Source organism: Oncorhynchus gorbuscha, linkage group LG04, assembly GCF_021184085.1.
Source record: "Oncorhynchus gorbuscha isolate QuinsamMale2020 ecotype Even-year linkage group LG04, OgorEven_v1.0, whole genome shotgun sequence".
NCBI lineage: Eukaryota > Metazoa > Chordata > Actinopteri > Salmoniformes > Salmonidae > Oncorhynchus > Oncorhynchus gorbuscha.
In genome coordinates, this window is record NC_060176.1 from 44,218,600 (window position 1) to 44,246,594 (window position 27,995).

The window sequence follows — 27,995 nt, forward strand, 5'->3', positions numbered from 1 at the left end:
CTCATGGTTTACAGGCCACATCAGTCCTTCAAGTAGGGTTGCAGAATGCTGATAACTTTCCCAAAATTCCCAGATTTGTAAAAAATCCTGGTTGAAGGATTTCCAGGAATCTTCCAACGCGGGAGATGTACCTGCAAGTCACATTATGCTGTAATTTCTATTGGAATCCAGCCTGTTAGGCTATCCAACAGTTAACATTTGTATTCACCCGCAACCTGATAATGACTGCCAGGGTTAGGAACAATGGGAGGAGACCGCCTAAGCCATTTAAACCGGAACAACCATTTCAGTAAGAAGTTCAAAATTCAAACAAAATTATTGGATTAGTTTATAAAAAGTATGTTATATATCTTTGTGTAGTATAAGATTAATCAATCACTCAATGTACATTACAAAAACACAGATTCCAACATATCGACCCACAGCAGAGCATGCTGGGAAAGGTTGGTGTGACTTCTCATTTTCAGTCAGTATCACATAGAAGAATGAGTTAAAAATGCCTTTAGAGTCCTCTTGTTTTAGAAATACATACATGAGAAAAAGTTATATAAAAGGCATCATATCTTATGTACAGACATGCATACAGTACATGATGATAACATAGGTCATAGGAGATCAACCCATGCACTATGTCCCCACTCTTTTCTTCACATACTCCAGTAGACTGTCCTGCATGGTCTCACTGTGAAGGATCTGCTGAGGAACAGCCTGTACCATCCAAGCCTGTAGAGACAACACACAGCACACACCTGTTTCAATGACTGAAAACAAGGTAAATACTCCACCCTTCCATGCGTCTAAATGTTCTGATGCGTTTTACCAGTACTGTGTGACAGATGCTGCCGTAGGTCTTGTCCCCGGCTTGGAGGTACTCCAGGGATGTCCTGACAAAGTCTTCCGCTGTCAGGGTCACCATGTTGGACTTCTGGTAGCCCGTCATTGGGGTGGACACCCCAAATGGAGCCACTGCCTGGACACAGAGACACAGGAGAGAAATTCAAGAATAGTCAAATGCCATTTATTTCCCTTACACTGTTTCAATCCTTGATTTAGCTCACCTCCTGAATTCACATTCACGTTGCTGTACAAACCAATGGATACAATTTGCATGTATTTATTCTACCCTTATTTTACCAGGTAAGTTGACTGAAAGAACATTCTGATTTACAGCAATGACCTGGGGAATAGTTACAGGTGAGACAGGGGGATGAATAAGCCAACATACACAGTCAATACATGTACAAACGATTTGAGGGCCCTCCCCCTTTTATATGAATGTAAAATAGATCCATGCACCCTGATGCATCACTGCACCTGTATCATGACTCTTTTTGCTTTATATTCAGCCTGCAGACCTTGAGAGAACCTCTCCACAAACACCTGTACAAAGACAGCAAGGCAGAAACATTGAGATCACGTTTATTATGCAAACGACTAATTCCAGAAGCATTGCGTACAACCGACTGATCATCCGGTGCTTGGAAAGAGAGAGCAGGTCTGTACTAGCCTTTGATGCACAGTACATGGTGTACATGGGGGAGGGAACACTGGCCACACCAGAGGAGATGTTCACGATCACTCCCTTCCCTCTGCAGAGGAATTAGACAGTCAGGATTACTCAGGTTCTCCTCTCCTGACATTCATCAACATATGTTCATCCAGTAATTAACAGCATTTTAGATTAGACTAATTATAGTTTCAGTATAAATAAACTGGACTTTGGATTTCGTTGACAATGTGAAGTCTCAAATACTCTCCAAAAACACCTCTTCTCCATCCCTGGCAGGACTATTTGGCACATCTGTGGAACAAAGACCAGTCGGTTAAAAACAAAGACGCTTAATTAAAGGGATACTTTGGGATTTTGGCAATGAGTCAGAAGCAGGGCCGGCGCCCTGGACGGGCATGTGATTTCCATAGAGGGGAACGCTTTCTTTCTCACAGGACCTCCTATTTGGATCTAGACTGTCATTTCTTTAGTTGTTTCTTATAATATTAAGTGTTCAATAAATTGTATTCGTGGAGTGACTTTGTTACAACTATTAACTGTAAGCGTTGGTGTTGGAACCCGGTATCAGCTTCTTTTTATAACGACAAAGTGCAAATAAATACCCCAACCACCAAGTGCAAGGTCAGCAAGATGCATGGTCAAACGACGAAAACATCAGTAGCCTAAACATCATTACAAGTGCCAAGTGTGCTTGATAATAGTGAAAATCATCACATAAGCAATAATGACAATATGAATATGGGTTGATATGCAAGCAGTCAAAAAGTCAATTGGCAATCAGTTGATGATTTTATTACTTTGCTTGAGATGTCGGGCCTGCTCCCTCAGTGATTTTGTGCTGATAAAAGCCCGTAAAATGGTCACCTGCTTGTTCTATTGGGAGAAACTCCACAAATACAGGTGTGCCAAGCTTGTAACGTCATACCCAAGGCTGTAATGGCTGACAAAGGTGCTTCAACAAAGTACTGAGTAAAGGGTCTGAAAACTTATGCAACTTATTCAGTTTATTTAAAAAATTTAATACATTTGCAAAAATGTATGGTCCAGTTTTTTGCTTTGGCATTATGGGGTATTATGTGTAGATTGATAAAGGGGAAAAGGCTATTTAATCCATGTTAGAATACAGCTGTAACAAAATGTGAAAAAAAGTCAAGGGGTCTGAATACTTTCCGAATGTACTGTATCTGATGCGGACTGGCAAAAAAAGAGAATGTCATGCCATACTCTTTTAGTTCTGACAGCATCACATTTCCTGGGCTACACATACTGAGACGCGCTGTTTCGCTTGCTTGGATGGGTCTTTCTGTTGGCGGGTGTCTCGGTCAAATAAGTTATCAATATTTAAATATTTTATTTGGACGAGGCATGAGGTATGTTAGGGCGGGCCAGGACCCCTAAGGTCCGCCCATAACACCGGTGTTATGAACTTGTGGATACCATTTTTATGTCTCTGTGTTTAGTATGAAGGAAGTAGTTTAGCCGAGATATTGCTAACTAGCGTTAGCACAATGACTGGAAGTCTATGGTATCTACTAGCATGCTAGCAGTTACCATAGACTTCCAGTCATTGGACTAGCGTAGGATGCAGGCTTGCTTCTGAAGCTAAGCAGGGTTGGTCCTGGTCAGTCCATGGATGGGAGACCAGGTGGTGTTGGAGGGCCAGTAGGAGGCAACCTTTCCTCTGGTTTCAAAAAAATTCCCTGTGTAGGGTGCTATCTTTCGGATGGGATGTTAAAAGGGTGTCCTGACTCTCTGTGGTCACAAAAAGATCCAATGGCACTTATTGTAAGAGTAGTGGTGTTAATCCTAGTTTCCTGGCTAAATGTCCAATCTGGCTCTCATCCCATCATGGTCACATAATCATCCCCAGCTTACAAATGGCTCATTCATCCTCTCCCCTGTAATTATTCCCCAGGTTGTTGCTGTAAATGAGAATGTGTTAGTTAGTAATTGTGCTAGCACTAGTCAGCAACTTCCTTCAAAAGAGAGTGAGTTCATGAGTTCATCTGGGGAAGTAGATAACGGGCCTCATTGCCAAAATCCCAAAGTATCCCTTTAAGCATAAACTCCACTGATGGGCTTCAATATCTACCCACCTTGACCAAGGCTTTCACATTGCAGTTGATCACTTTTGTAATTCTCTGGAAGAAAAACAACAAAAACAAATGTGAAGTGTGTTCCTCCTTCCTTGTCATCCACAGGTAACATTTTTATTTGATTTAACTAGGCAAGTCAGTCAAGAACAAATTCTTATTTACAATGACGGCCTACCAAAAAGCAAAAGGCCTCCCGCGGGGACAGAGGCTGGGATTCAAAGTAAATCAAATGAAATAACAATATAGGGCAAAACACACATCACATGAGAGATAACACAGAACTACATAAAGAGACAACAGCAGAGCAAGGCAGCAACACATGGCAACACAGCATGGTAGCAACACAACATGGTAGCAGCACAAAACACGGTACAAACATTATTGGGCACAGACAACAGCGCAAAGGGCAAGAAGGTAGAGACAACAATAGATGACGCAAAGCAGCCACAACTGTCAGTACGAGTGTCCATGATTGAGTCTATGAAGAGATTGAGATAAAACTGTCCAGCTTGAGTGTTTGTTGCAGCTCATTCAAGTCGTTAGCTGCAGCGAACTGAAAAGACGAGCAACCCAGGGATGTGTGTGCTTTGGGGACCTTTAACAGAATGTGACTGGCAGAACAGGTGTTGTATGTGGAGGATGTGGGCTGCAGTAGATATCTCAGATAGAGGGGAGTGAGGCCTAAGAGGGTTTTATAAATAAGCATCAACTAGTGGGTCGTGCGACGGGTATACAGAGATGACCAGTTTACAGAGGAGTATAGAGTGCAGTGATGTGTCCTATAAGGAGCATTGGTGGCAAATCTCATGGCCGAATGATAAAGAACATCTAGCTGCTCAAGAGCACCCTTACCTGCCGATTTATAAATTACGTCTCCGTAATCTAACATGGTCATCTGAATCAGGGTTAGTTTGGCAGCTGGTGTGAAAGAGGAGCGATTACAATAGAGGAAACCAAGTCTAGATTTAACTTCAGTCTGCAGCTTTGATATGTGCTGACAATGTACTGTCTAGCCATACTCCCAAGAACTTGTATGAGTCAACTACCTCAAGCTCCAAGCCCTCAGAGGTAGTAATCACACCTGTAATCATGACCTTTGCTTTGGAGTTGTCCAGAACAAGGTTAAGGGCAGAGAAAGCTTGTTGGACACTAAGAAAGCTTTGTTGTAGAGCATGTAACACAACATCCAGGGAGGGGCCAGCTGAGTATAAGACTGTAGCTAAATGGATGAGAGAGCTTCCTACTGCCTGAGCTATGTTGTTGATGTAAATTGTGAAGAGCGTGGGGCCTAGGATCGAGCCTTGGGGTACTCCCTTGGTGACAGGCAGTGGCTGAGACAGAAGATTTTCTGACTTTATACACTGCACTCTTTGAGAAAGGTAGTTCGCAAACCAGGCCAAGCCCAGAAGAATGGAATGATCTACCATATCAAAAGCTTTGGCCGCACAACATTGCTTAGAATCAAGAGCAATGGTGACATCATTGAGGACCTTGAAGGTTGCAGTGACACATCCATAACTTGGGCGGAAACCAGATTTCATACAAGAGAGAATACTATAGATATCAAGAAAGCCAGTCAGTTGATTATTGAAAAGTTTTTCCAACACTTTTGATAAACAGGGCAAAATAGAAATAGGCCTATAACAGTTAGGATCAGCTTGATCACCCCCATAAATAAAGCACAAACTGTGGCTGCCTTCCAAGCAATGGGAACCTCCCCAGAGAGGAGAGACCGGCTTGGCGGTGATAGAAAGCGTCTTAACCATTTGACCCAGATGTTTTTTGGGGGTTTAGGAGCTCCTTTAGCACCTCGGACTTACTGACCACCTACAGGGAGAACCTTTGTAGCGGGGCAGGGGAAAAAGAGGGAGGAGTGTCGGAGCTAGTCGCATTAGAAGGGGTGGGAGATAAGGAAATGTTGGACGGGCAAGGAGACATGGCTGAGTTAAATAGGAATCCTGACTTAATGAAGTGGTGATTAAAGAGCTCAGCCTTGTGCTTCTTGTCAGTAACAACCACATCATCAACTTTAAGGGACATGGGCAGCAGTAAGGAGGAGGGTTTATTCTCCAGGTCTTTAACCATTTCCAGAACTTCTTGGGGTTAGACCTTTGGCCTTCCTGACAGCCTGAGTTCACTTATTTCTCATTTGCCTGAACGAGAGCCAGTCAGCCTGAGTATGTGTGTCAGGAGCCTTTCGCCAAATGCAAGTGCAATTATTGAGGTGGATCAACATCAACGTAATAACTGGCATATTATGACATCACACCAGTGGAGCCTGGTGGGAGGAGCCATAGGAGGACAGGCTCATTGTAGAGGCTGGAATTAAATCAATGGAATGGAGTCAAACATGGTTTCAATGTTTGATCTATATCAAACACGTGATCTCCATGTCATTGATACCATTCCATTGACTCCATTCCAGACATTATTATGAGCCATCCTCTCCTCAGCAGCCTCCACTCGGTCACGCAGCGTGTTGGATAAAGGTGAGGTGGGGCGAGAGGAAAGGGGAGTGTGAGGAACAGGTAAGAGGACAGGTGAGGTATGAGGACGAGATCTTAATTTGATCACTCTTTTGTTGAAAAGAAAATGTGTGCATAGCAGGAATTGCAAACTTGTAGTGTATTCAAGGTTTAAAAGGCTTCTAAAGTTTGTAATTTCCAATTGAACATTTCAGACTTGATTTGACCTAACGTCAAATGCATCAGCCCCTACAAAAATGTATATTAATTATAATACAGAAAATAATTCACAGTTCCTGTTGCTGCAGGATTCTTTTCCTGCTGTATCAAACTGGCTCAAATTAAGATCCTACATCTGTAGGTGAACCAATATTGTATGTCTCCTCTCACCTGTTCCAGGTCCTTAGTCTGCAGGAACTTGCAGGGAATATGACTAGGCAGAATCCCCACGTTGTTCACTGCATGGATTGGATAAGACCAGGTTAATGCCACTCGGCAGCTGTCATTGGGATAGGTTATTGGGATAGGATAGGTTACTATTTTTAGAGCTCAGTAAATATAAGGAGTAATAATGAAGGACAGCGCGCACCTAATACACTGATATTTAAGCCTTTCAGGTTCTCCTCAATGTGTTCATACATGTCATCCTCAGTGAAATCAGCTACGATCACTTTCACTTTCTGACCCGTGGTTTCTCCTGTGAAAGAGAAAGGTCACAAAATGAAGTTCAAGAGATACATCGACCTAACATCTAAACCAGGGGTGTCGAACTCATTATGCACTGGGGGGCGCATATGGTCTTCATCGAGGTCCGGAGGGCTGCACCGAATATGTGTTATATTTCCTCGCTGTCAAAGTGTGTAAAAATAGTCCTATATCCATCGTTTTTGGAAATTCGAGCCTGACGGTGTGGCTTTAATTTCCGTGATTATTAGAGAGCTGGAAACAGTCAAGAAACTCTATAAATGTATGTCCATTATAATTTCAAAAACAATATATATATGTTTTTACACAAACCATCCTCGGGATGGATTGAACCCCTGCGAGCAGTATGTCTGACACTCCTGATCTTAACCCTCAAAGACAATGTTGCTCATCCCAGAAGAAGGAGGATGTTAATTCCTCCCACCTATCTCCAGTGCCACCCGGTCCAGTTTGTCCTTGGTTCTGCTCAGGATCACCACGTTCAGCCCACGTCCTGCCAGCTGCACAGGTAGGACAGAACCACATGGAGTTAGTGATGGACAGGTGGGACAGAACAACATGGAGTTAGTGATGGACTGGTGGGACTGAACCGCATGGAGTTAGTGATGGACAGGTGGGACATAACCACATGGAGTTAGTGATGGACAGGTGGGACAGAACCACTGGAGTTAGTGATGGACAGGTGGGACAGAACCACATGGGGTTAGTGATGGACAGGTACGAAAGAACCACTGGAGTTAGTGATGGACAGGTAGGACAGAACAACATGGAGTTAGTGATGGACTGGTGGGACAGAACCGCATGGAGTTAGTGATGGACAGGTGGGACAGAACCACTGGAGTTAGTGATGGACAGGTGGGTCAGAACCACTGGAGTTCGTGATGGACAGGCGGGACAGAACCACATGGAGTTAGTGATGGACAGGCGGGACAGAACCACTGGAGTTAGTGATGGACAGGTGGGACAGAACCACTGGAGTTAGTGATGGACAGGTAGGACAGAACCACATGGAGTTAGTGATGGACAGGTGGGACAGAACCACTGGAGTTAGTGATGGTCAGGTGGGACAGAACCACTGGAGTTAGTGATGGACAGGTAGGACAGAACCACTGGAGTTAGTGATGGACAGGTGGGAAACATAACCACTGGAGTTAGTGATGGACAGGTAGGACAGAACCACATGAGTTAGTGATGGACAGGTGGGACAGAACCACATGGAGTTAGTGATGGACAGGTGGGACAGAACCACATGGAGTTAGTGATGGACAGGTGGGACAGAACAACATGGAGTTAGTGATGGACAGGTAGGACAGAACCACTGGAGTTAGTGATGGACAGGTAGGACAGAACCACATGGAGTTAGTGATGGACAGGTAGGACAGAACCACTGGAGTTAGTGATGGACAGGTGGGACAGAACCACATGGAGTTAGTGATGGACAGGTGGGACAGAACCACATGGAGTTAGTGATGGACAGGTGGGACAGAACCACATGGGGTTAGTGATGGACAGGTACGAAACAGAACCACATGGAGTTAGTGATGGACAGGTAGGACAGAACAACTGGAGTTAGTGATGGACAGGTAGGACAGAACCACATGGAGTTAGTGATGGACAGGTGGGACAGAACCACATGGAGTTAGTGATGGACAGGTGGGACAGAACCACATGGGGTTAGTGATGGACAGGTACGAAACAGAACCACATGGAGTTAGTGATGGACAGGTGGGACAGAACAACTGGAGTTTTGTGATGGACAGGAAGGACAGAACCACGGGAGTTAGTGATGGACAGGTGGGACAGAACCACATGGAGTTAGTGATGGACAGGTGGGACAGAACAACTGGAGTTAGTGATGGACAGGTAGGACAGAACCACATGGAGTTAGTGATGGACAGGTGGGACAGAACCACATGGAGTTAGTGATGGACAGGTGGGACAGAACAACTGGAGTTAGTGATGGACAGGTAGGACAGAACCACTGGAGTTAGTGATGGACAGGTGGGACAGAACCACATGGAGTTAGTGATGGACAGGTGGGACAGAACCACATGGAGTTAATGATGGACAGGTGGGACAGAACCACATGGAGTTAGTGATGGACAGGTGGGACAGAACCACATGGAGTTAGTGATGGACAGGTGGGACAGAACCACATGGAGTTAATGATGGACAGGTGGAACAGAACCACATGGAGTTAGTGATGGACAGGTGGGACAGAACCACATGGAGTTAGTGATGGATAGGTGGGACAGAACCACATGGAGTTAGTGATGGACAGGTGGGACAGAACCACATGGAGTTAGTGATGGACAGGTGGGACAGAACCACATGGAGTTAGTGATGGACAGGTGGGACAGAACCACTGGAGTTAGTGATGGACAGGTAGGACAGAACAACATGGAGTTAGTGAAGGACAGGTGGGTCAGAACCACTGCAGTTAGTGATGGACAGGTGGGACAGAACCACTGGAGGTAGTGTTGCACGGGGGGATAGAACCACATGGAGTTGGTGTTGCACGGGGGGGATAGAACCACATGGAGTTGGTGTTGCACGGGGGGATAGAACCACATGGAGTTGGTGTTGCACGGGGGATAGAACCACATGGAGTTGGTGTTGCACGGGGGGATAGAACCACATGGAGTTGGTGTTGCATGGGGGGGATAGAACTATATGCAGTTAGGGATGGACAGGTGGTATGTCATGAACAGCCACAGTCGCAGTCAAAGACAGCAATGGTAACTTACCTCAAAGGCGTAAGCCTTCCCTATCCCGTCTGACCCACCAGTGACCACTGCAAGAGAGCAAGATGGGATAGGATGTCACTGCAAAATATCCTTACACATTGCTACTGATAGAAGTATCCAGGCAGTACTATTTCCCACCACTAGAGGCTTCATGCACCACAGCATGGGTGGACTGCTCCACCTGGAAGTTTTGTTCCCATCCGGCCTGAAAGTTAGAGCCAAGTCTGATCCAAGCCCGGTAAACTGAAACCCGAGCCCAGGCCCGATCCAATATCAGAGAAATTAAATTAGCTTTAACCCGAAAAGGAGCCATATTTCTAGAAAACAGTATATTGATTTAAACTGGTGCTGAGAACAATGCAGAAGAGGCGGGTGACAGAGACTGGAAAACTCACCTAAATTGAGATCAACTGAATGATGAAACTATTGGAATAAAGTAGGCTAATGCAATTGAAGGCATGTATCAAATTGCTGTTTTATACTGAAACTCCCAAAGTCATATCCAAATGTAATTTAAAGCAATAGTCATGTCACCTAGATGATCATTTCGCTCTGCTTTGAGACAAGCGTGGAGGAGTCGTCTTGATAAATCAATTAATAGGCAGGTTTCCAATGACCCAGTTGTAACATGTGTAATGGAAACGACAGATATAGAATCCTTCTATATATGAGGTTGTATGTGTAGTTCTAAAGGACAACACACCACATCATCACTGACTTCAAGTGTACTTCAATGTTTTTTTTTTTTCATTGAACCTTTATTTAACTAGGCAAGTCAGTTAAGAACAAATACTTATTTACAATGATGGCCTAGGAACAGTGGGTTAACTGCCTTGTTCAGGGGGGCAGAATGACAAATTTAACCTTGTTAGTTCGGGGATACGATCTAGCAACATTTCGGTTACTGGCCCAATGTCCTAACCACTAGGCTACCTGCTGCCCCATTACTAGGGGGTAACTAGTCCCCTGAGATTAACTAGCCACCCCCCCCAACACGAGATGTCACCAAACACTTTCCCTGGCTGAAAAAGGTGTAGATATATTCCAATGAAGTTAGATGTACAAGTAGGAAAGCCTTAAGATAAATAATCCACTTGTTTAGAGATAAACATTTAGATAATTTTTCAGTAAAGTTAGTAATATGTAGGATGAGTGTGTTGGTGGCAACTCGCCTCCACCTTGTCGGGGGGTAACTGGCCCCTAGGGGCTAGTTACCCCTATATGGTTATGATGTGTTTCTACCTGTCATTTAGACACTGACTATCCCAGTTAGTGGTAATTTATGCTAATTTTCTAGTTATTAACCTTACTGGCAGTAAATGTTAGCCAGCTAGCTAGTTAGCATAAGCTGCTAGCATAGCTAGCTAGCAACCTTACTACCTGATCGTCTGAGGTAAAATACATTCAAAAAAGATAATAATTAATTGCAGTTGTAAATGTTTCCACCAGTGACTGATAGCTTTACAGTTAATGTTACTTTATAGTCTTTTAGTTGCTTTACACAGTTGCTTTACACAGCATTTTATGTCATATAACGTTATTATTTATGCTGCAGTAGTTTATGTGTCGGGGGGGCTAGGGTCAGTTTGTTTATCTGGAGTACTTCTCCTGTCCTATTCGGTGTCCTGTGTAAATCTAAGTGTGCGTTCTCTAATTCTCTCCTTCTCTCCTTCTTTCTCTCTCTCGGAGGACCTGAGCCCTAGAACCATGCCCCAGGACTACCTGACATGATGACTCCTTGCTGTCCCCAGTCCACCTGGCCATGCTGCTGCTCCAGTTTCAACTGGCCTGGGCCCTAGGACCATGTCCCAGGACTACCTGACATGAGGACTCCTTGCTGTCCCCAGTCCACCTGGCCATGCTCCTGCTCCAGTTTCAACTGTTCTGCCTTACTATTATTCAACCATGCTGGTCATTTATGAACATTTGAACATCTTGGCCACGTTCTGTTATAATCTCCACCCGGCACAGCCAGAAGAGGACTGGCCACCCCACATATGCTCTCTCTAATTCTCTCTTTCTTTCTCTCTCTCGGAGGACCTGAGCCCTAGGACCGTGCCCCAGGACTACCTGACATGATGGCTCCTTGCTGTCCCCAGTCCACCTGACTGTGCTGCTGCTCCAGTTTCAACTGTTCTGCCTTATTATTATTTGACCATGCTGGTCATTTATGAACATTTGAACATCTTGGTCATTTTCTGTTATAATCTCTACCCGGCACAGCCAGAAGAGGACTGGCCACCCCACATAGCCCGGTTCCTCTCTAGGTTTCTTCCTAGGTTTTGGCCTTTCTAGGGAGTTTTTCCTAGCCACCGTGCTTTTACACCTGCATTGTTTGCTGTTTGGGGTTTTAGGCTGGGTTTCTGTACAGCACTTTGAGATATCAGCTGATGTACGAAGGGCTATATAAATAAATTTGATTTGATTTGATTTGATTTGGTTAGATAGCTAGCTTAACCTTAGATAGCTAGCTACGTATAACCTTTTATGTCATATAGCTAGATAGCTACGTTTTTAAGAGAGAGCTTTTAAATCTCTCCCTCTGTAGGTCAATAATAATACTTTAAGTCATGTGGTTTGAAAGAAACTGGTTAGTCTTAAGGTACACAGTTCTGTGTGGGGTAGTTAGGGTTAAGGGCCATCTGTTAGATTAGGGGCTAGGTGTAAGGATTAGGGGCCATTTGTTAGATTAAGGGTCAGGTCTTAGGTTAAGGTTATGTTCCTTACAGTTACTAATATAATTCAATGTTTTTATTTTCAGATGAGAGCATACAAGAAGAAAACAGACTGAAGCAATGAGTCAACACAGCATGCACTGAAGTCAATGGAAAATGGGCATATCTTAAAGGGAGCTGCCAGGGTGCCCAACATTCCATCAAGAACACTACGGCAACGCGGAAAAGGAGGTGAAAAATCCAGGCTTCAGCCAAATGGGTGGGTGCCAGTCTTCTCTTCCACATATGAAGTGACCTCAACCACATTCAACAATTGGAAAGAACCCTATTTGGCTTAACATCATGGGACGTGAGTAGACTCGCCTTCGTTCTGGCAGAGGTGATGGGAATTAAGCAAAGGTTCAAGAAAGGACAGGGGCACGGATGGGTGGATTGGTTCAGTGGCTTAAGTGCAACCCTCAACTTTCAGTTCAAGTACCGCAAGCAACCAGTCTTACAAGGGCTGTGGGCTTTAATAAGCCTAAGGTTGACCAGTTTTTACAGCCTACAAAGATGTTTCAAACAGCTTCAATCCCTCCAATTCTGTGTAACTTCCAGCAGGTGTTTACTGTGAACACCGAGGCTGTACCTGTTTTAAGTTACAGTTTCAGACAGTGTAGGATACTGTGGCTATTTGATCATAATATAGACGTTCCAGAGTGGCCTACCACCAAAAACAATGGAGAAAATGTATCCCATAACATTTGAACATAGAAATAGCTGTTCTATCATTCAGTCTACAGTAGCAGCCAATGTGTGGCGTTCAATGTAGGCCTACATAATAATACATTATTATTTCCATACCATTATTAGAGAATCAGACAAATTATGCTACTCTCTGCCTATTAGCTACTTACCTTATTCAAGCCTGTCTCAAACTACAACCAATACCTCTAGTACTACCGTCACCACCACTAGCACTACTGCCACCACCTCTACCGCCACCACTACTAGCACTACCGCCATCACCTCTACTGTTGTGCTGATTAAAGAAGAAATGAAACTGGCCTTCTTTAGACTAGTTGCATCAGCATTTGTGGGTTCGATTACAGGCTCGAAATGGCCAGAAACAAAGAACTTTCTTCTGAAACTCGTCAGGCTATTCTTGTTCTGAGAAATTAAGGCTATTACATGTGAGAGATTGCCAAGAACCTGAAGATCTCGTACAACGTTGTGTAATACTCCCTTCACGGAACAGCGCAAACTGGCTTTAACCAGAGTAGAAAGAGGAGGGGTTGGCCTCAGTGCACAACTGAGAAAGAGGACAAGTACATTAGTGTCTAGTTTAAAACTTTTTTTTTAAATCAATCTACACACAATACCCCATTATAATTAGCCCTTGATCAAGGCAGTTAACCCACTGTTCCTTGTTCTTAATTGACTTGCCTAGTTAAATAAAGGTAAAATCAATTTTAAAATTATAAAGCGGAAACAGGTTTTTAGAAATGATTGCAAATGTATTACAAATAAAACAAATGACTTATTTACATAAGTATTCAGACCCTTTGCTAGGAGACTTGACATTGAGCTCAGGTGCGTCCTGTTTCCATTGATCATCCTTGATTGGAGTCCACCTGTGGTAAACTCAATTGATTGGACATGATTTGGAAAGGCACACACCTGTCTATATAAGGTCCCATAGTTGAAAGTGCATGTCAGAGCAATGAGGTCGAAGGAATTGTCTGTAGAGTGCCGAGACAGGATTGTGTTGAGGCACAGATCTGGGGAAGGGTACCAAAACATTTCTGCAGCATTGAACATCATGTACACAGTGGCCTCCATCATTCTTAAATGGAAGAAGTTTAAAAGCAACAAAACTCTTCCTAGAGCTGGCTGCCTGGCCCAACTGAGCAATTGGGGGAGAAGGGCCTTGGTCAGGGAGGTGACCAAGAACCTGATAGTCACTCTGACAGAGCTCTAGAGTTCTTCTGTGGAGATGGGAGAACCTTCCAGAAGGACAACCGTCTCTGCACACTCCACCAATCAGCTGTTTATGGTAGAGACGGAAGCCACTCCTTAGTAAAAGGCACATGACATCCGCTTGGAGTCAGACTGGGGCATAAGTTCACCTTCCAAAAGGACAGCGACCCTATGCACACAACCAAGACATAGCAGGAGTGGCTTCAGGACAAGACTCTGTGTCACGCACTGATCTGTTTTCACTTGTCCTTGGCTCCACCCCCTCCAGGTGTTGCTGATTTTCCCCAGTGTATTTATCCCTGTGTTTCCTGTTTCTCTGTGCCAGTTAGTCTTGTACGTTCCAAGTCAACCAGTGTTTTTCCCGTTCTCCAGCTTTTTTGCATTTCTCCTTTTTCTAGTCCTCGTGGTTTTGACCCTTGCCTGTTCTGGACTCTGTACCTGCCTGCTTTACCATTCTGCCTGCCCTGACCTCAAGCCTGTCTGCCACTCCGTACCTCCTGGACTCTGATCTGGTTCTGCCTGTCCACGACCATTCTCTTGCCTACTACTTTTGGATTAATAAACACTGTAAGACTCCAACCATCTGCCTCCTGTGTCAGCATCTGGGTTTCGCCTTGTGTCATGATACTCTGAATGTCCTTGAGTGACCCAGCCAGATCCCAGACTTGAACCCGATCAAATATCTCTGGAGACCTTACAATAGCTGTGCAGCGACACTCCCCATCCAACCTGACAGAGCTTTAGAGGATCTGCAGAGAAGAAACGGGAGAAACTCCCCAAATACAGGCGTGCCAAGCTTGTAGCGTCATAACCAAGAAGACCCAAGGTTGTAATCGCTTCCAAAGGTGCTTCAACTAAGTACTGAGCAAAGGGTCTGAATACTTATGTAAAAGTCATATTTCAGTTTAAATGTTTTAATAACATTTCTAAAAAAACTGTTTTTGCTTTGCCATTATGCGGTAGTGTGCAGATTGATTATTTTTGTAATTCTGTATCCATTTTAGAATAAAGGCTGTAATGTAACAAAATGTGGAAACAGTCAAGGGGTCTGAATACTTTCCGAATGCACTGTAACCACACTAAACGTAACATATCATACTAATTTGAGTGTACCGGATTTACATTTACTATATATAATTTACTTTAAAATGATTCTGCCGCGAGAAAACAGAATCAATATAACATATGTTCTGGTACTGTCAATCAGTGCCTCGCTTTTGGAATCAGGTCCAGGCATGGTTGTTATGTCATAATATCAGGGTTCAGATCAACCTACTATTGTTACGGGATCTGAAAAACCACGATCCGTCAATGGGAAATGTCATTATACTCTTGGGTAAAGTATTTATTTTTAGAGCAATATTAGTAGAAATGCTACAAATAGGGAGGTTCAGGACCCTCCTAAGACATCATAGTGAAATGGAGGGCTGTAATTGCAAATGGAAATAGCAAAATGCCATTATACTGGGAAAGATGGGTGAATCTGTGAACATTAGAGGGTTGGAGTTAAGATCATAATGGTGGATTGGTTGCTGTGGGTGAAAATCCAGCACTTGAAGAAAGAAGAAATTAGGAACATATGTATAATTATTTAACTACAGGTACCGTAGATGTCAGAGAAAATAGCTGTAAGTAGCAGTAGAAGTATTGTTGTCCATTAGTTTATCCAATCAGGGTAGGGATGGTAGGGGGACCCTTCTTTCATTTTATCCTTAAGTAACCTTCTGTTTTATGTAACCATACCAAGCTTAACATATCATACTAATTTGAGAGCACTGAATTTATTTTTACTGTTACGTCTAGTAAATGAGACCAGGCCGGTGCCTGGTAAATGCATGGCCTGGTGCCATTCCATTGGTCACTCCACCCACTCGGGGCACTGTCCCAATTCATCATGATGTCAATTGGCTTGTTCTCACTGGCTGATGAATGATGGATCCCTATTTAAACCCTGTAATTTCCTTGTTTAAGAGACAGGACCGGGAACGGGTTGGTATGCTGACAGGTTTTTCAGGCATGATTGAGCCTGGGTTTTCTTTTGAACCCATTTTTTAAATTCAGTTTATGTTCCTTGTTGCTCAGTCCAGATGAATTTCTTTTGTAAGTAATTGTACAATTCGCCGGCTGTTTTAGCCTCACCCTGGTAAGAAAAAACAATTCTGCATCGTTGCCTCCTCACTGTTAAAATCCAACTGCCACAGGAGGTTGGTTGCACCTAAATTGGGGAGAATGGGCTTGTGGTAATGACTGAATGGTATGAAATGGTTTCCAGGTGTTTGATGCCATTCCGTTTGCTCAGTTCCAGCCATTATTATGAGCCATTCTCTCCTCAGCAGCACCCACTGCCAACCGCATGGTAAACTTCACACACACAGACACACACTGTAGCTGTAGCTGTGGATAGTGAACAAAGAAGTTCAGAACAACAACCTTCGAGATGGAACCGAATGGAACACGAAAGCCCTGGAATGTTCTTCTCTGAGGGGAAGGGAGGGGTGTTGAAGGGAGCATTGGTTAGTGACCCTATTATAACAAAGGCAGCAGCATCTGAAAGCTGTGGTGTTTGGCTGGAGCTGAGTGGTCTCAGGGCTCTCCAAGCTAGCCGGTGTCTCTTTCTCTCTCAATAGCAAGATGTGGTTATCTAGCCTCTGACTGTACAGTGTTAGGAATGTCTATTCTTCTCTTAACACTAGTCTTCTCCTGCATCGCTTCAGGGCAGAGAGCTGAAGTAAGAACACATGCAAAGCACACCAGCACACCTCCCACAGTCAAATTAGAAATCACACGGTTTGGGACACTACACAACGAAATACACACACACATTGAAGGCTACACACACTCCAACCTAACACTGAAAAGGCTTGATTGTGAAAGGAAAGAGAAACACACTCATGTTCCTTTGATTTCCAATGAGCTGGAAAGACTCCTCCAAGTTAAGGGTAAAGAAAGGAATAATTCACCCGGAACATACTGTTCTAAAGGCTTTTTTCCCATGTACTTGATTGGAATGGAATGAAAGTGGAGCTTGGGAAAAAGAAGGCCGTCAGGCTGGGTATTGTTGGTCCTTCACGGTGAAAGAGAACACCACAGCATTAGCTCGCACTGTGGGAGGCGGAACAGCTCAGCTCAGAGGAGAAGACGGCCCAGTAACACCAGGAGACTGCTGCCTCAGGAACACAGGAAGTTGATGTGTGTTTGTTTAACCTTCAGTCTGTGTTTGTGTGTATGTTTGTGTAGCCTTCAGTGTGTGTTTGTGTCCGTGTCTGTGTTTTGTTTGCGTTGCGCAGAAGATGATCTGATAGGAAAGTGACTCCAAGATTTTCAGCAAAGACTTGTATAACTAAACCAAGATAGACCACAGCCTGTTGTATCCAATGGGGACAAATGAGTCATAGTGGGCAGAACAAGCAAGAAGGTGGGCAGATCCAAGCACGAGCTAGCGAGATCCTATTGGCACATTCTAGCATATGTCTGCAAATTTCCGTTAGGGAACGCCTACTCTGAAGTGTGCCATGTGCAATAACTCAATTCGCCTGTGCATTTCGCCTGTGCAACGCTATTTTTAAAAAGTTTTGCAAAGGGTAAAGTCTATAAAACTTAGTCAACTCTGTTCATTATAGATTTTAGTTATGGGAACAGAACTTTATTGAGATTAAATATTTAATTGATGAGAATACAGTGCCTTGCGAAAGTATTCGGCCCCCTTGAACTTTGCGACCTTTTGCCACATTTCAGGCTTCAAACATAAAGATATAAAACTGTATTTTTTTGTGAAGAATCAACAACAAGTGGGACACAATCATGAAGTGGAACGACATTTATTGGATATTTCAAACTTTTTTAACAAATCAAAAACTGAAAAATTGGGCGTGCAAAATTATTCAGCCACTTTACTTTCAGTGCAGCAAACTCTCTCCAGAAGTTCAGTGAGGATCTCTGAATGATCCAATGTTGACCTAAATGACTAATGATGATAAATACAATCCACCTATGTGTAATCAAGTCTCCGTATAAATGCATCTGCACTGTGATAGTCTCAGAGGTCCGTTAAAAGCGCAGAGAGCATCATGAAGAACAAGGAACACACCAGGCAGGTCCGAGATACTGTTGTGAAGAAGTTTAAAGCTGGATTTGGATACAAAAATATTTCCCAAGCTTTAAACATCCCAAGGAGCACTGTGCAAGCGCTAATATTGAAATGGAAGGAGTATCAGACCACTGCAAATCTACCAAGACCTGGCCGTCCCTCTAAACTTTCAGCTCATACAAGGAGAAGACTGATCAGAGATGCAGCCAAGAGGCTCTGGATGAACTGCAGAGATCTACAGCTGAGGTGGGTGACTCTGTCCATAGGACAACAATCAGTCGTATATTGCACAAATCTGGCCTTTATGGAAGAGTGGCAAGAAGAAAGCCATTTCTTAAAGATATCCATAAAAAGTGTCGTTTAAAGTTTGCCACAAGCCACCTGGGAGACACACCAAACATGTGGAAGAAGGTGCTCTAGTCAGATGAAACCAAAATTGAACTTTTTGGCAACAATGCAAAACGTTATGTTTGGCGTAAAAGCAACACAGCTCATCACCCTGAACACACCATCCCCACTGTCAAACATGGTGGTGGCAGCATCATGGTTTGGGCCTGATTTTCTTCAGCAGGGACAGGGAAGATGGTTAAAATTGATGGGAAGATGGATGGAGCCAAATACAGGACCATTCTGGAAGAAAACATGATGGAGTCTGCAAAAGACCTGAGACTGGGACGGAGATTTGTCTTCCAACAAGACAATGATCCAAAACATAAAGCAAAATCTACAATGGAATGGTTCAAAAATAAACATTTCCAGGTGTTAGAATGGCCAAATCAAAGTCCAGACCTGAATCCAATCGAGAATCTGTGGAAAGAACTGAAAACTGCTGTTCACAAATGCTCTCCATCCAACCTCACTGAGCTCCAGCTGTTTTGCAAGGAGGAATGGGAAAGAATTTCTGTCTCTCGATGTGCAAAACTGATAGAGACATACCCCAAGCGACTTACAGCTGTAATCGCAGCACAAGGTGGCGCTACAAAGTATTAACTTAAGGGTGCTGTAAAATTTTGCATGCCCAATTTTTCAGTTTTTGATATGTTAAAAAAGTTTGAAATATCCAATAAATGTCGTTCCACTTCATGATTGTGTCCCACTTGTTGTTGATTCTTCACAAAAAAATACAGTTTTATATCTTTATGTTTGAAGCCTGAAATGTGGCAAAAGGTCGCAAAGTTCAAGGGGGCCGAATACTTTCGCAAGGCACTGTATGTGCAAAATGTCAGCCAAAATCCATCTCGTTCCATCTTCTCCCAATGCCAGCCAGTGGGCTTCCTATCAATACCATATTTGTTAGTGAGTGGAAACGCTAAGCGGATGCTTCACATTTATCATTGCTTTCAGCCTCCCATAGAGGGCTGGCCATCATTGATGACCTCGGTATAAATGTCATGTTGGTGTGTCAACATGCCTGGTATGGCAACTGTTGTCTCGGCTACTGTACGACAAGCGGTACCGGAGCGCCAAGTCTAGGTCCAAGAGGCTTCTAAACAGCTTCTACCCCCAAGCCATAAGACTAGTCAAATGGCTACCCAGACTATTTGCAACCCCCCCCCCCCCCCCCTTTACACCACTACTACTCTCAGCTGTCATCTATGCATAGTCACTTTAATAACTCTACCTACATGTACATACCACCTCAACTCACCAGTGCCCCCGCACATTGGCTCTGTATCGGTACCCCCCCCTGTATATAGTCTCACTATTGTTATTTTACTGCTGCTCTTTAATTACTCTCTTATCCGTTTAAAAAAAACTGCATTGTTGGTTAGGGGCTCATAAGTAAGCATTTCACTGTAAGGTCTACCTACACCTGTTGTATTCGGCACATGTGACATATAAAATGTGATTTTATTTGATACAGCAGTCTTCACACGTAGGCTACACGGGCAGGGGTATTAAAACCTTATGAGGTCCGAAGTACTGCTGGTTTTCTGTTCTACCTAAAATTAATTGCACACACCTGGTGTTAGGGAGTGAACATTATTTATATTAAGGGTAACATGGAGAAAATCAGACCTCTCTGAAATGATAATGGATGGCCCTCCCTTCAGCAAAATATATTTGATCTAAACGCTCGCTAAATGCTCGGAGAGAAAAAGTAAATGACCCTCCCCTATACCCAAAATAATAATTAAAACATAGTGGATAGCAGAGAACATGCCTACCATTTACCCTCTCTTCTTGGACAGACCAGAGCCTTAGATATGCAGTTTTAGAAACTGTTCTTCGTCCTGTAAGCCTTACATGGCAACGCAGGAATTTTTAGAGCACAGGGCTACGAGTCATTAGGTTGCGGGTTCACAGACCACCATGGACAAGAGTAGGGGTGAAAAGATATCCTTTATAGTTAAAGCATTGCATGAATCTATCATCGTGTTTGCAGGTCCGAGATAAAATAGCCTGTTATAAACATTTCATGCAATTCTGCATAATTTCACATATTAGCAGAATTATTTTTAATACCACACAAATTACAGATAACAGGCTAAGAATGGACAGAGAGATTGGCCTGTGTGTTCATCTTATCATATTTCTCGAATGCCAAATCAGTGTGACTTGTTTGTAATGAAACTGTCCCTGTTGGCAAATAATTCAATCTGAGACATATTTAGGAATCGGAGCATGGTAATTTAAAAATGTAGGGCCACCTTTCCACCCCAGACAGAGTAGACCTACTTACTCAGGGAAATGTTAGCTTTAACTGCTGGCTACTCTTCTCCGTTGCTTAACCAAACGAGAAAATGTTTCCCCAAAAACTGTCTGGGTTTAAACATCTTCCATTGTACAGAAAATGAGTAGCATAAATCGATTGATAGGTGACAGAATTCTTTTACTTCCAAGCTGAGTATGCTTTTAGTCTCCCGGCTATAGAAGGTTGTAGCTCAGCCTCTGAATGTCAAAGAACAAAACAATGATATCTTTATATGCATCAGTCACGTCGTTCCTGGGTATTTTACAGCTTGTTTCTAGCATAAAGCATTGCGGACCAGAGCAATGTCATAGATCACTTTATATAATCAGATCCGTTTTATTTTCTTCAAAATCTTAAGCTAACAAGGGGTAGGCCTATTCTTTGGTGTTCTTTTCTTTAATAAAATGGTAGGCCTATGGCATACCCTCTCATGCCCCCTCAAGATTTGTCATGGGTCCCCAGATCCTCAAAAGGTTTGACAGCTGCACCATCAAGAGCATCCCGACCGGTTGCATCACCGCCTGGTGTGGCGCTACAGAGGCTAGTGTGTATGGCCCAGTACATTACTTGGGCCAAGCTGCCTGACATCCAGGATCTAAGTGTTTTCGAAGCGGTGTCAGAGGAAGGCCCAAAAAAATGGTCAAAGACTCCAGTCACCCAAGGCATAGACTCTCTGCTACCGCACGGTAAGCAGTACCGGAGCGCCAAGTCTAGGACCAAAGGGCTCCCAAGCCATAAGACTGCTGAACAATGAATCAAATTGCCACCTGGACTATTTACATTGACCCCCACCCCCTTGTTTTAACACCGCTGCTACTCACTGTTTATTATGTATGCATAGTCACTTTACAAATGACCTCGACTAACCTATACCCCTGCACATTGACTCTGTACCGGTACCCCCTATGTTTAGCCTAGTTATTGTTGTGTCATTTTGTTGTTACTTTTTTATTTTGTTTATTTTTTTTCACTTTAGTTTATTTAGTAAATATTTTCTTGAATCTATTTCTTGAACTGCATTGTTGGTTAAGTTCTGGTAAGTAAGCATTTCACGGCATTTCACCTGTTGTATTCGGCGCATTTGACAAATAACTTTTTATTTGAATTGGAGTCTTCGTTTTAACTTAACAGCCCTAATTTCATCTGTCAAACACGTAGGCCTACCTCTTGTTTTTTAAATAGGAAGAAATAGGCTCCAACATAAAGGCCTGTTGTTGTTAGTAAAGTCTAATTAAAATGAAGATGGTTTAAATGAATTATGCATACTTGAATTTGCCTACTTTCAGCACCATGAGCTGTCCATTTCCGATTGATTGTGCCGCGGCTGCTGCTTCAAGTTTCAGCAGCACAATGTAAGTTACTTGAATCTGGTTTGTTGTGAGGTCAACAACTCTGATAAATACATCATGGGCAAGAAACATTGTTTTTAATAAAATAAATTATAGTAGTAGCAAGCTATCAAAGTTGACCTCCGGTCCTCCTCCTCATCTTCGCGGACTAGCCTATATAGGCTATAGGCTAGTCTGCGCGCAAGACTATTTGGACTACAGTAGGCCTAATCCCAAATTATTTCCAGAAGAAACCGTTGCCTTTCCTCCAGAACGGCCACTGTAGGCCTACACAGCACAGACATTAGTTAGCCAGCACACAAAAAAGTTTGGGATCAGCAAGAGCAGAGCAGGCCGGGGCTCAGGGTTGGAATATCCAGCCTAGTTTTATTTACACTATCCCATTATCCCATTAGAAATATAACTGCTCTGTGCTTCTCCATGCATGCCCTACATAGCCTATAGGGTATGGGTCATTTGATTGAGACCACCCTGCATAGCCTATAGGCACAATTGATATTGACCACCCAGTGGAGAATCAGAGATGAGGGGCGGCATCGGGCACACTTGATATGTAGCCTACTGTGGAACTGGGATTCCTGGGAGTGCATTCTGATGAAGATCATCAAAGGTAGGTGAATATTTATGCTATTTATGACTAATGTTGACTGCGCAACATGGCGGATATTTATTTTGGCTGTTTTGGGCTCTGAGCACCCTACTCAGATTATGCTTTTTCCGTAAAGTTGTTTTGAAATCTGACACAGCGGTTGCATTAAGGAGAAGTTTATCTATATTTCCATGTATAACAAATGTATTTTCATCAACATTTATAATGAGTATTTCTGTAAATTCATGTGGCCCTCTGCAAAAATACTGCATGTTTTGGAACTACTGAACATAACATGCAAATGTAAAATAAGATTTGTGGATATAAATATGAACTTTACCGAACAAAACATACATGTATTGTGTAACATGAAGTCCTATGAGTGTCATCTGATGAAGATCAAAGGTTAGTGATTAATCTTATCTCTATTTGTGCTTTTTGTGACTCCTCTCTTTGGCTGGAAAAATGGCTGGGTTTTTCTGTGAGTTGGTGGTGACCTAACATAATCGTTTGTGGAGCTTTCGCTGCAAAGCATTTTTTAAATCAGACACTGTGGCTGGATTAACAGGAACTTTATCTTTAAAATTGTGCCTAATACTTGTATGTTTGAGAAATTTGATTCATGAGATTTCTGTTGATTTGTATTTCCGCTAGTGGAATCCCAGTCCTAGACAGGTTAAATAAGGATTTTTAAGCCGAGAGACAATTAGACATTGATTGTGTATGTGTACCATTCAGAGGGTGAATGGGCAAGACAAAAGATTTCACTGCCTTTGACTGGGATATGGCAGTACAGTGGGTCAAAAAAGTATTTAGTCAGCCACCAATTGTTCAAGTTCTCCAACTTAAAAAGATGAGAGAGGCCTGTAATTTTCATCATAGGTTCACTTCAACCATGACAGACAAAATGAGAAGGGAAAAAATCACATTGTAGGATTTTTTATGAATTTATTTGCAAATTATGGTGGAAAATAAGTATTTGGTCAATAACAAAAGTTGATCAATACTTTGTTATATACCCTTTGTTGGCAATGACAGAGGTCAAACGTTTTCTGTAAGTCTTCACAAGGTTTTCACACACTGTTGCTGGTATTTTGGCCAATTCCTCCATGCAGATCTCCTCTAGAGCAGTGATGTTTTGGGGCTGTTGCTGGGCAACATGGACTTTCAACTGCCACCAAAGATTTTCTATGGGGTTGAGATCTGGAGACTGGCTTGGCCACTCCAGGACCTTGAAATGCTTCTTACGGAGCCACTCCTTCATTGCCCGGGCGGTGTGTTTGGGATCATTGTCTTGCCACATTTCATCTTCAATGCCCTTGCTGATGGAAGGTTTTCACTCAAAATCTCACGATACATGGCCCCATTCATTCTTTCCTTTACACGGATCAGTCGTCCTGGTCCCTTTGCAAAACAGCCAAAGCATGTTTCCACCCCCATGCTTCACGGTAGGTATGGTGTTCTTTGGATGCAACTCAGCATTATTTGTCCTCCAAACATGATGAGTTGAGTTTTTACCAAAAAGGTATATTTTGGTTTCATCTGACCATATGACATTCTCCCAATCTTCTTCTGGATCATCCAAATGCTCTCTAGCAAACTTCAGACGGGCCTGGACATGTACTGGCTTAAGCAGGGGGACACGTCTGGCACTGCAGGATTTGAGTCCCTGGCGGCGTAGTGTGTTACTGATGGCAGGCTTTGTTACTTTGGTCCCAGCTCTCTGCAGGTCATTCACTAGGTCCCCCCATGTGGTTCTGGGATTTTTGCTCACCGTTCTTGTGATCATTTTGACCCCACGGGATGAGATCTTGCGTGGAGCCCCAGATCGAGGGAGATTATTAGTGGTCTTGTATGTCTTCCATTTCCTAATAATTACTCCCACAGTTGATTTCTTCAAACCAAGCTGCTTACCTATTGCAGATTCAGTCTTCCCAGCCTGGTGCAGGTCTACAATTTTGTTGTTTGTGGACAGGTGTCTTTTATACTGATAACAAGTTCAAACAGGTGCCATTAATACAGGTAACGAGTGGAGGACAGAGGAGCCTCTTAAAGAAGAAGTTACAGGTCTGTGAGAGCCAGAAATCTTGCTTGTTTGTAGGTGACCAAATACTTATTTTCCACCATAATTTGCAAATAAATTCATTAAAAATCCTACAATGTGATTTTCTGGATTTTTTTGTCTCATTTTGTCTGTCATAGTTGAAGTGTAACTATGATGAAAATTACAGGCCTCATCTTTTTAAGTGGGAGAACTTGCACAATTGGTGGCTGACTAAATACTTTTCTTTTGGTTTGAGTGTGCCAAGAACGGCAACGCTGCTGTGTTTTCCACGTTCAACAGTTTCTTGTGCCAACTTGACTCAACTGTGGGAAGCATTGGGGTCAACATGGGCTAGCATCCCTGTGGAATGCTTTCGACACTTTGTAGTCCTTGCCCCAAATGAATTGAGGCTGTTTTGAGGGGAAAAGGAGGTGCAACTCAATAGTAGGAAGGTGATCCTAATGTTTTAGGACAATATCAACTGTTCAGAGACTGGGTGAATCAGGCTTTCATGGTCGAATTGCTGCAAAGAAACCACTACTAAAAAGGACACCAATAAAAATAAGACTTGCTTGGTCCAAGAGACACGAGCAATGGACATTAGACTGGTGGAAATCTGTCATTTGTAAAAAATATATTTGGAATTGTCTTACACTTCTTTTGGCTACTACATGATTCCATGTGTCATTTCATAGTTTGTCTTCACTATTATTCTACAATGTAGAAAACCCCTTGAATGAGTAGGTGCCCAGACTTTTGACTGGTACTGTATACATAAAAAAAAGTATAATATAATGGCGAGATGCTTATGTCTCCGCCCTAACAATGAGAGTTGTTGTCCCAAAGGCGGAAAGGCAGACTACAAGATTAGGTCCAAAATAAACCCATAAAAACACATTGGGCTTATTTTGGACAGATTTTGGTGAGAGTGAAACCTCTCCCTTTGCCTCTTCCTCTCTGCCAACAGTAGAAAAGAGGGGAATATCTTCTTTCTAATGATAACCTTGTTTCACCTCCTAATACTGAGCAAATTACACTCACTGGAGTATCTGACATAGGCTTTGAAAAAGTACCCGTGAGTACCAGTCATGGTTTAATTACGCTGCCTGCTGGCACTCTTTCTTGACTTGGAATTACATTTTTGCCAACATATTGCTAACCTTTGTTAAACCAGCTAAACAGCTGCAATTAGCGAACATGTTTGGAGTAGGCCTGGCACAATTATTGTATAATAATCATCTTGATACATTAATTTTAGGAGAAGGGGGAGTCAACATTAAATTCAAGTAGATATAGTTTAACCAATAGCAGTTTTTAATTTGTATATAACATTGGTAAAGTTGAAGGGGAAGCTTCATTTCCAAACGTTCTATAAACAGTCAAAGCCATTCATTTTTTGAGACACTGGTGTCACCAAAGCTGTGTTGTATTCATTAGGTATGTCTTTCAATGATGCATTACAAGCTCCATTTAATTATTATTATTTTTGTAATAATTTACATGACAATTAAGAATGACCTAAAATTCCATAATCGTCACAGCCCTAGTTTGGAGTTAGCCTATTAGCTCGAAAGGTATGTTAGAGTTTACACTTCTTTCAATGTTAATGTAGGCAGGTCAAAATAATGTAAAATTCATTTTGAAATATTGATTACTTATCATCATTCATCGGATAATATGATGGGGGTCCCTGGGTCGCCGGTTTGCCTGGGCAGGAAAAGGTTGAAGACCCCTGCCATACACCGTTTACACTTCGTTTAAAGTATCTTAACAGTGTGTAGACATCATGCTTGCTTTTCCTTGGTTCTATGTCAGTCAGTTCGATAATCTCCCCAGGTGACCCTGTCAGATGACACACGTCATCCCCGCCAGATAATATAATGTGTCAACATAACATCAACGTGATAATAAAATGGCATTGATAGCTGTGGTGTAAAAAAAAATATTCTATATTCTATAAAGCCTCCTTACTGATCCACCTATAGCTGTGAGTGACCTTATAGAGTGTTTCCCAGACATTTAACGATCTGGAAAATGTTTTAATAATGGGCTTTAATCCCGTTCCAGATAGAACTCTTTGTTCTTCAGTATAATTTGCACAGTGGGGTCACAAGTTGCCACATTTCATTACATTCAGTACAATACCTTAGAAGCAAGTTGAGACCACAAGGTGGAACAGGGACTGAAGTAGGACTTTGTCCTGTAGTGCTCATACAAAGACTGAATTTACACCATTCGTTTTTAAAACCTCATGAAACGTGTTTACAGATTCTTCTTCCTAATAAGTTACTTATAATCAGTAATGTAACTTCAGCGCATGTCAGTTATTTATTCTGGGTAAACACAACCACACACACACACACACAGAGAGAGAGCTCACCTGCCCACTCTCCCATTGATGTAAAGAAGGAATCTGGCTGCGGAAAGCAAACTCTGGGATAAAGCATCTTAGCGAAGCGGACCATTTTCACTCCATAAAAGACTACGACTGCAGCACCAAGGCAGACAAAGAACAGCTCCATTAAATCCATGGCAGACCCACTCTGGCTCTTTAAGATTGTCTGGCTGCAACAACAAACTCGGCCTGTGTGTGAGAATGTGTACGTCTGCTCTGACCACAACACAATTCCTCAGCCCAGACATACACACTGGGGAGTGTCAGAGGGAACATAGCCACTCCCCCCACACGCACCTCTCCTGTAGGCTACACAAAGCAAACACACACACACACACACATCAAATCAAGCTACACCTCCCCTTTCAGTTTAGTACCAAGCATGCAATTTGTCAGATGTCGTCTCTGCCTCTCTGTATCAAATTCCGATGACTGAGTTAGAGTAGAAAGGCTCTCGTGCATTTCCTACCAGCTGCCTTCTTGCTGAATCAAAACAACTTTCTGGAAAAAGCCTTAGTGCTACCCATATGATATGGACTGTATGTAAGCTATTTTGACATGAGTTACATAGAAATAAAAACAGCCATGATTGCCAGGAATCACAACTGGGAATAGGACGAGTCTAAAACATGTTAAAAAAAAAAAAAATAATCGGCACCCAAAAATACCGATTTCCGAT

General features: G+C 42.8%; 1 protein-coding gene across 3 annotated transcripts; it reads right to left on the bottom strand.

Moving 5' to 3' along the window:
* Window positions 1–315: 315 nt before the first annotated feature.
* On the bottom strand, window positions 316–27,555 carry hsd17b3 (hydroxysteroid (17-beta) dehydrogenase 3). 3 transcript variants are annotated; one of them, XM_046346880.1, is made up of 11 exons: window positions 27,302–27,555; window positions 9,524–9,570; window positions 7,201–7,276; window positions 6,661–6,768; window positions 6,462–6,529; window positions 3,607–3,651; window positions 1,719–1,801; window positions 1,508–1,589; window positions 1,315–1,380; window positions 821–970; window positions 316–723 (listed from the first exon to the last, which is right to left on the bottom strand). In XM_046346880.1, exons 1-11 carry the CDS (start codon window positions 27,450–27,452, stop codon window positions 628–630), a joined length of 972 nt encoding a protein of 323 aa, XP_046202836.1. In that variant the 5' UTR covers window positions 27,453–27,555; the 3' UTR covers window positions 316–627. The 3 variants fall into 3 exon arrangements, with proteins under 3 accessions (XP_046202836.1, XP_046202837.1, XP_046202838.1); XM_046346881.1 differs by having other exon boundaries at window positions 1,767–1,801; window positions 27,302–27,554; XM_046346882.1 differs by lacking the exons at window positions 1,315–1,380; window positions 1,508–1,589; window positions 1,719–1,801.
* Window positions 27,556–27,995: the final 440 nt, after the last annotated feature.

Excerpts from the sequence above, each read along its gene's own strand:
- hsd17b3 (XM_046346880.1), bottom strand. The coding sequence starts at position 27,452 with ATGGATTTAATGGAGCTGTTCTTTGTCTGCCTTGGTGCTGCAGTCGTA. Across the intron at positions 1,590-1,718 it reads CATTGTCAACGAAATCCAAA|AGGGAAGGGAGTGATCGTGA; the intron begins GTCCAGTTTATT and ends ATTCCTCTGCAG. Across the intron at positions 1,381-1,507 it reads CCATGTACTGTGCATCAAAG|GTGTTTGTGGAGAGGTTCTC; the intron begins GCTAGTACAGAC and ends GTCTTTGTACAG.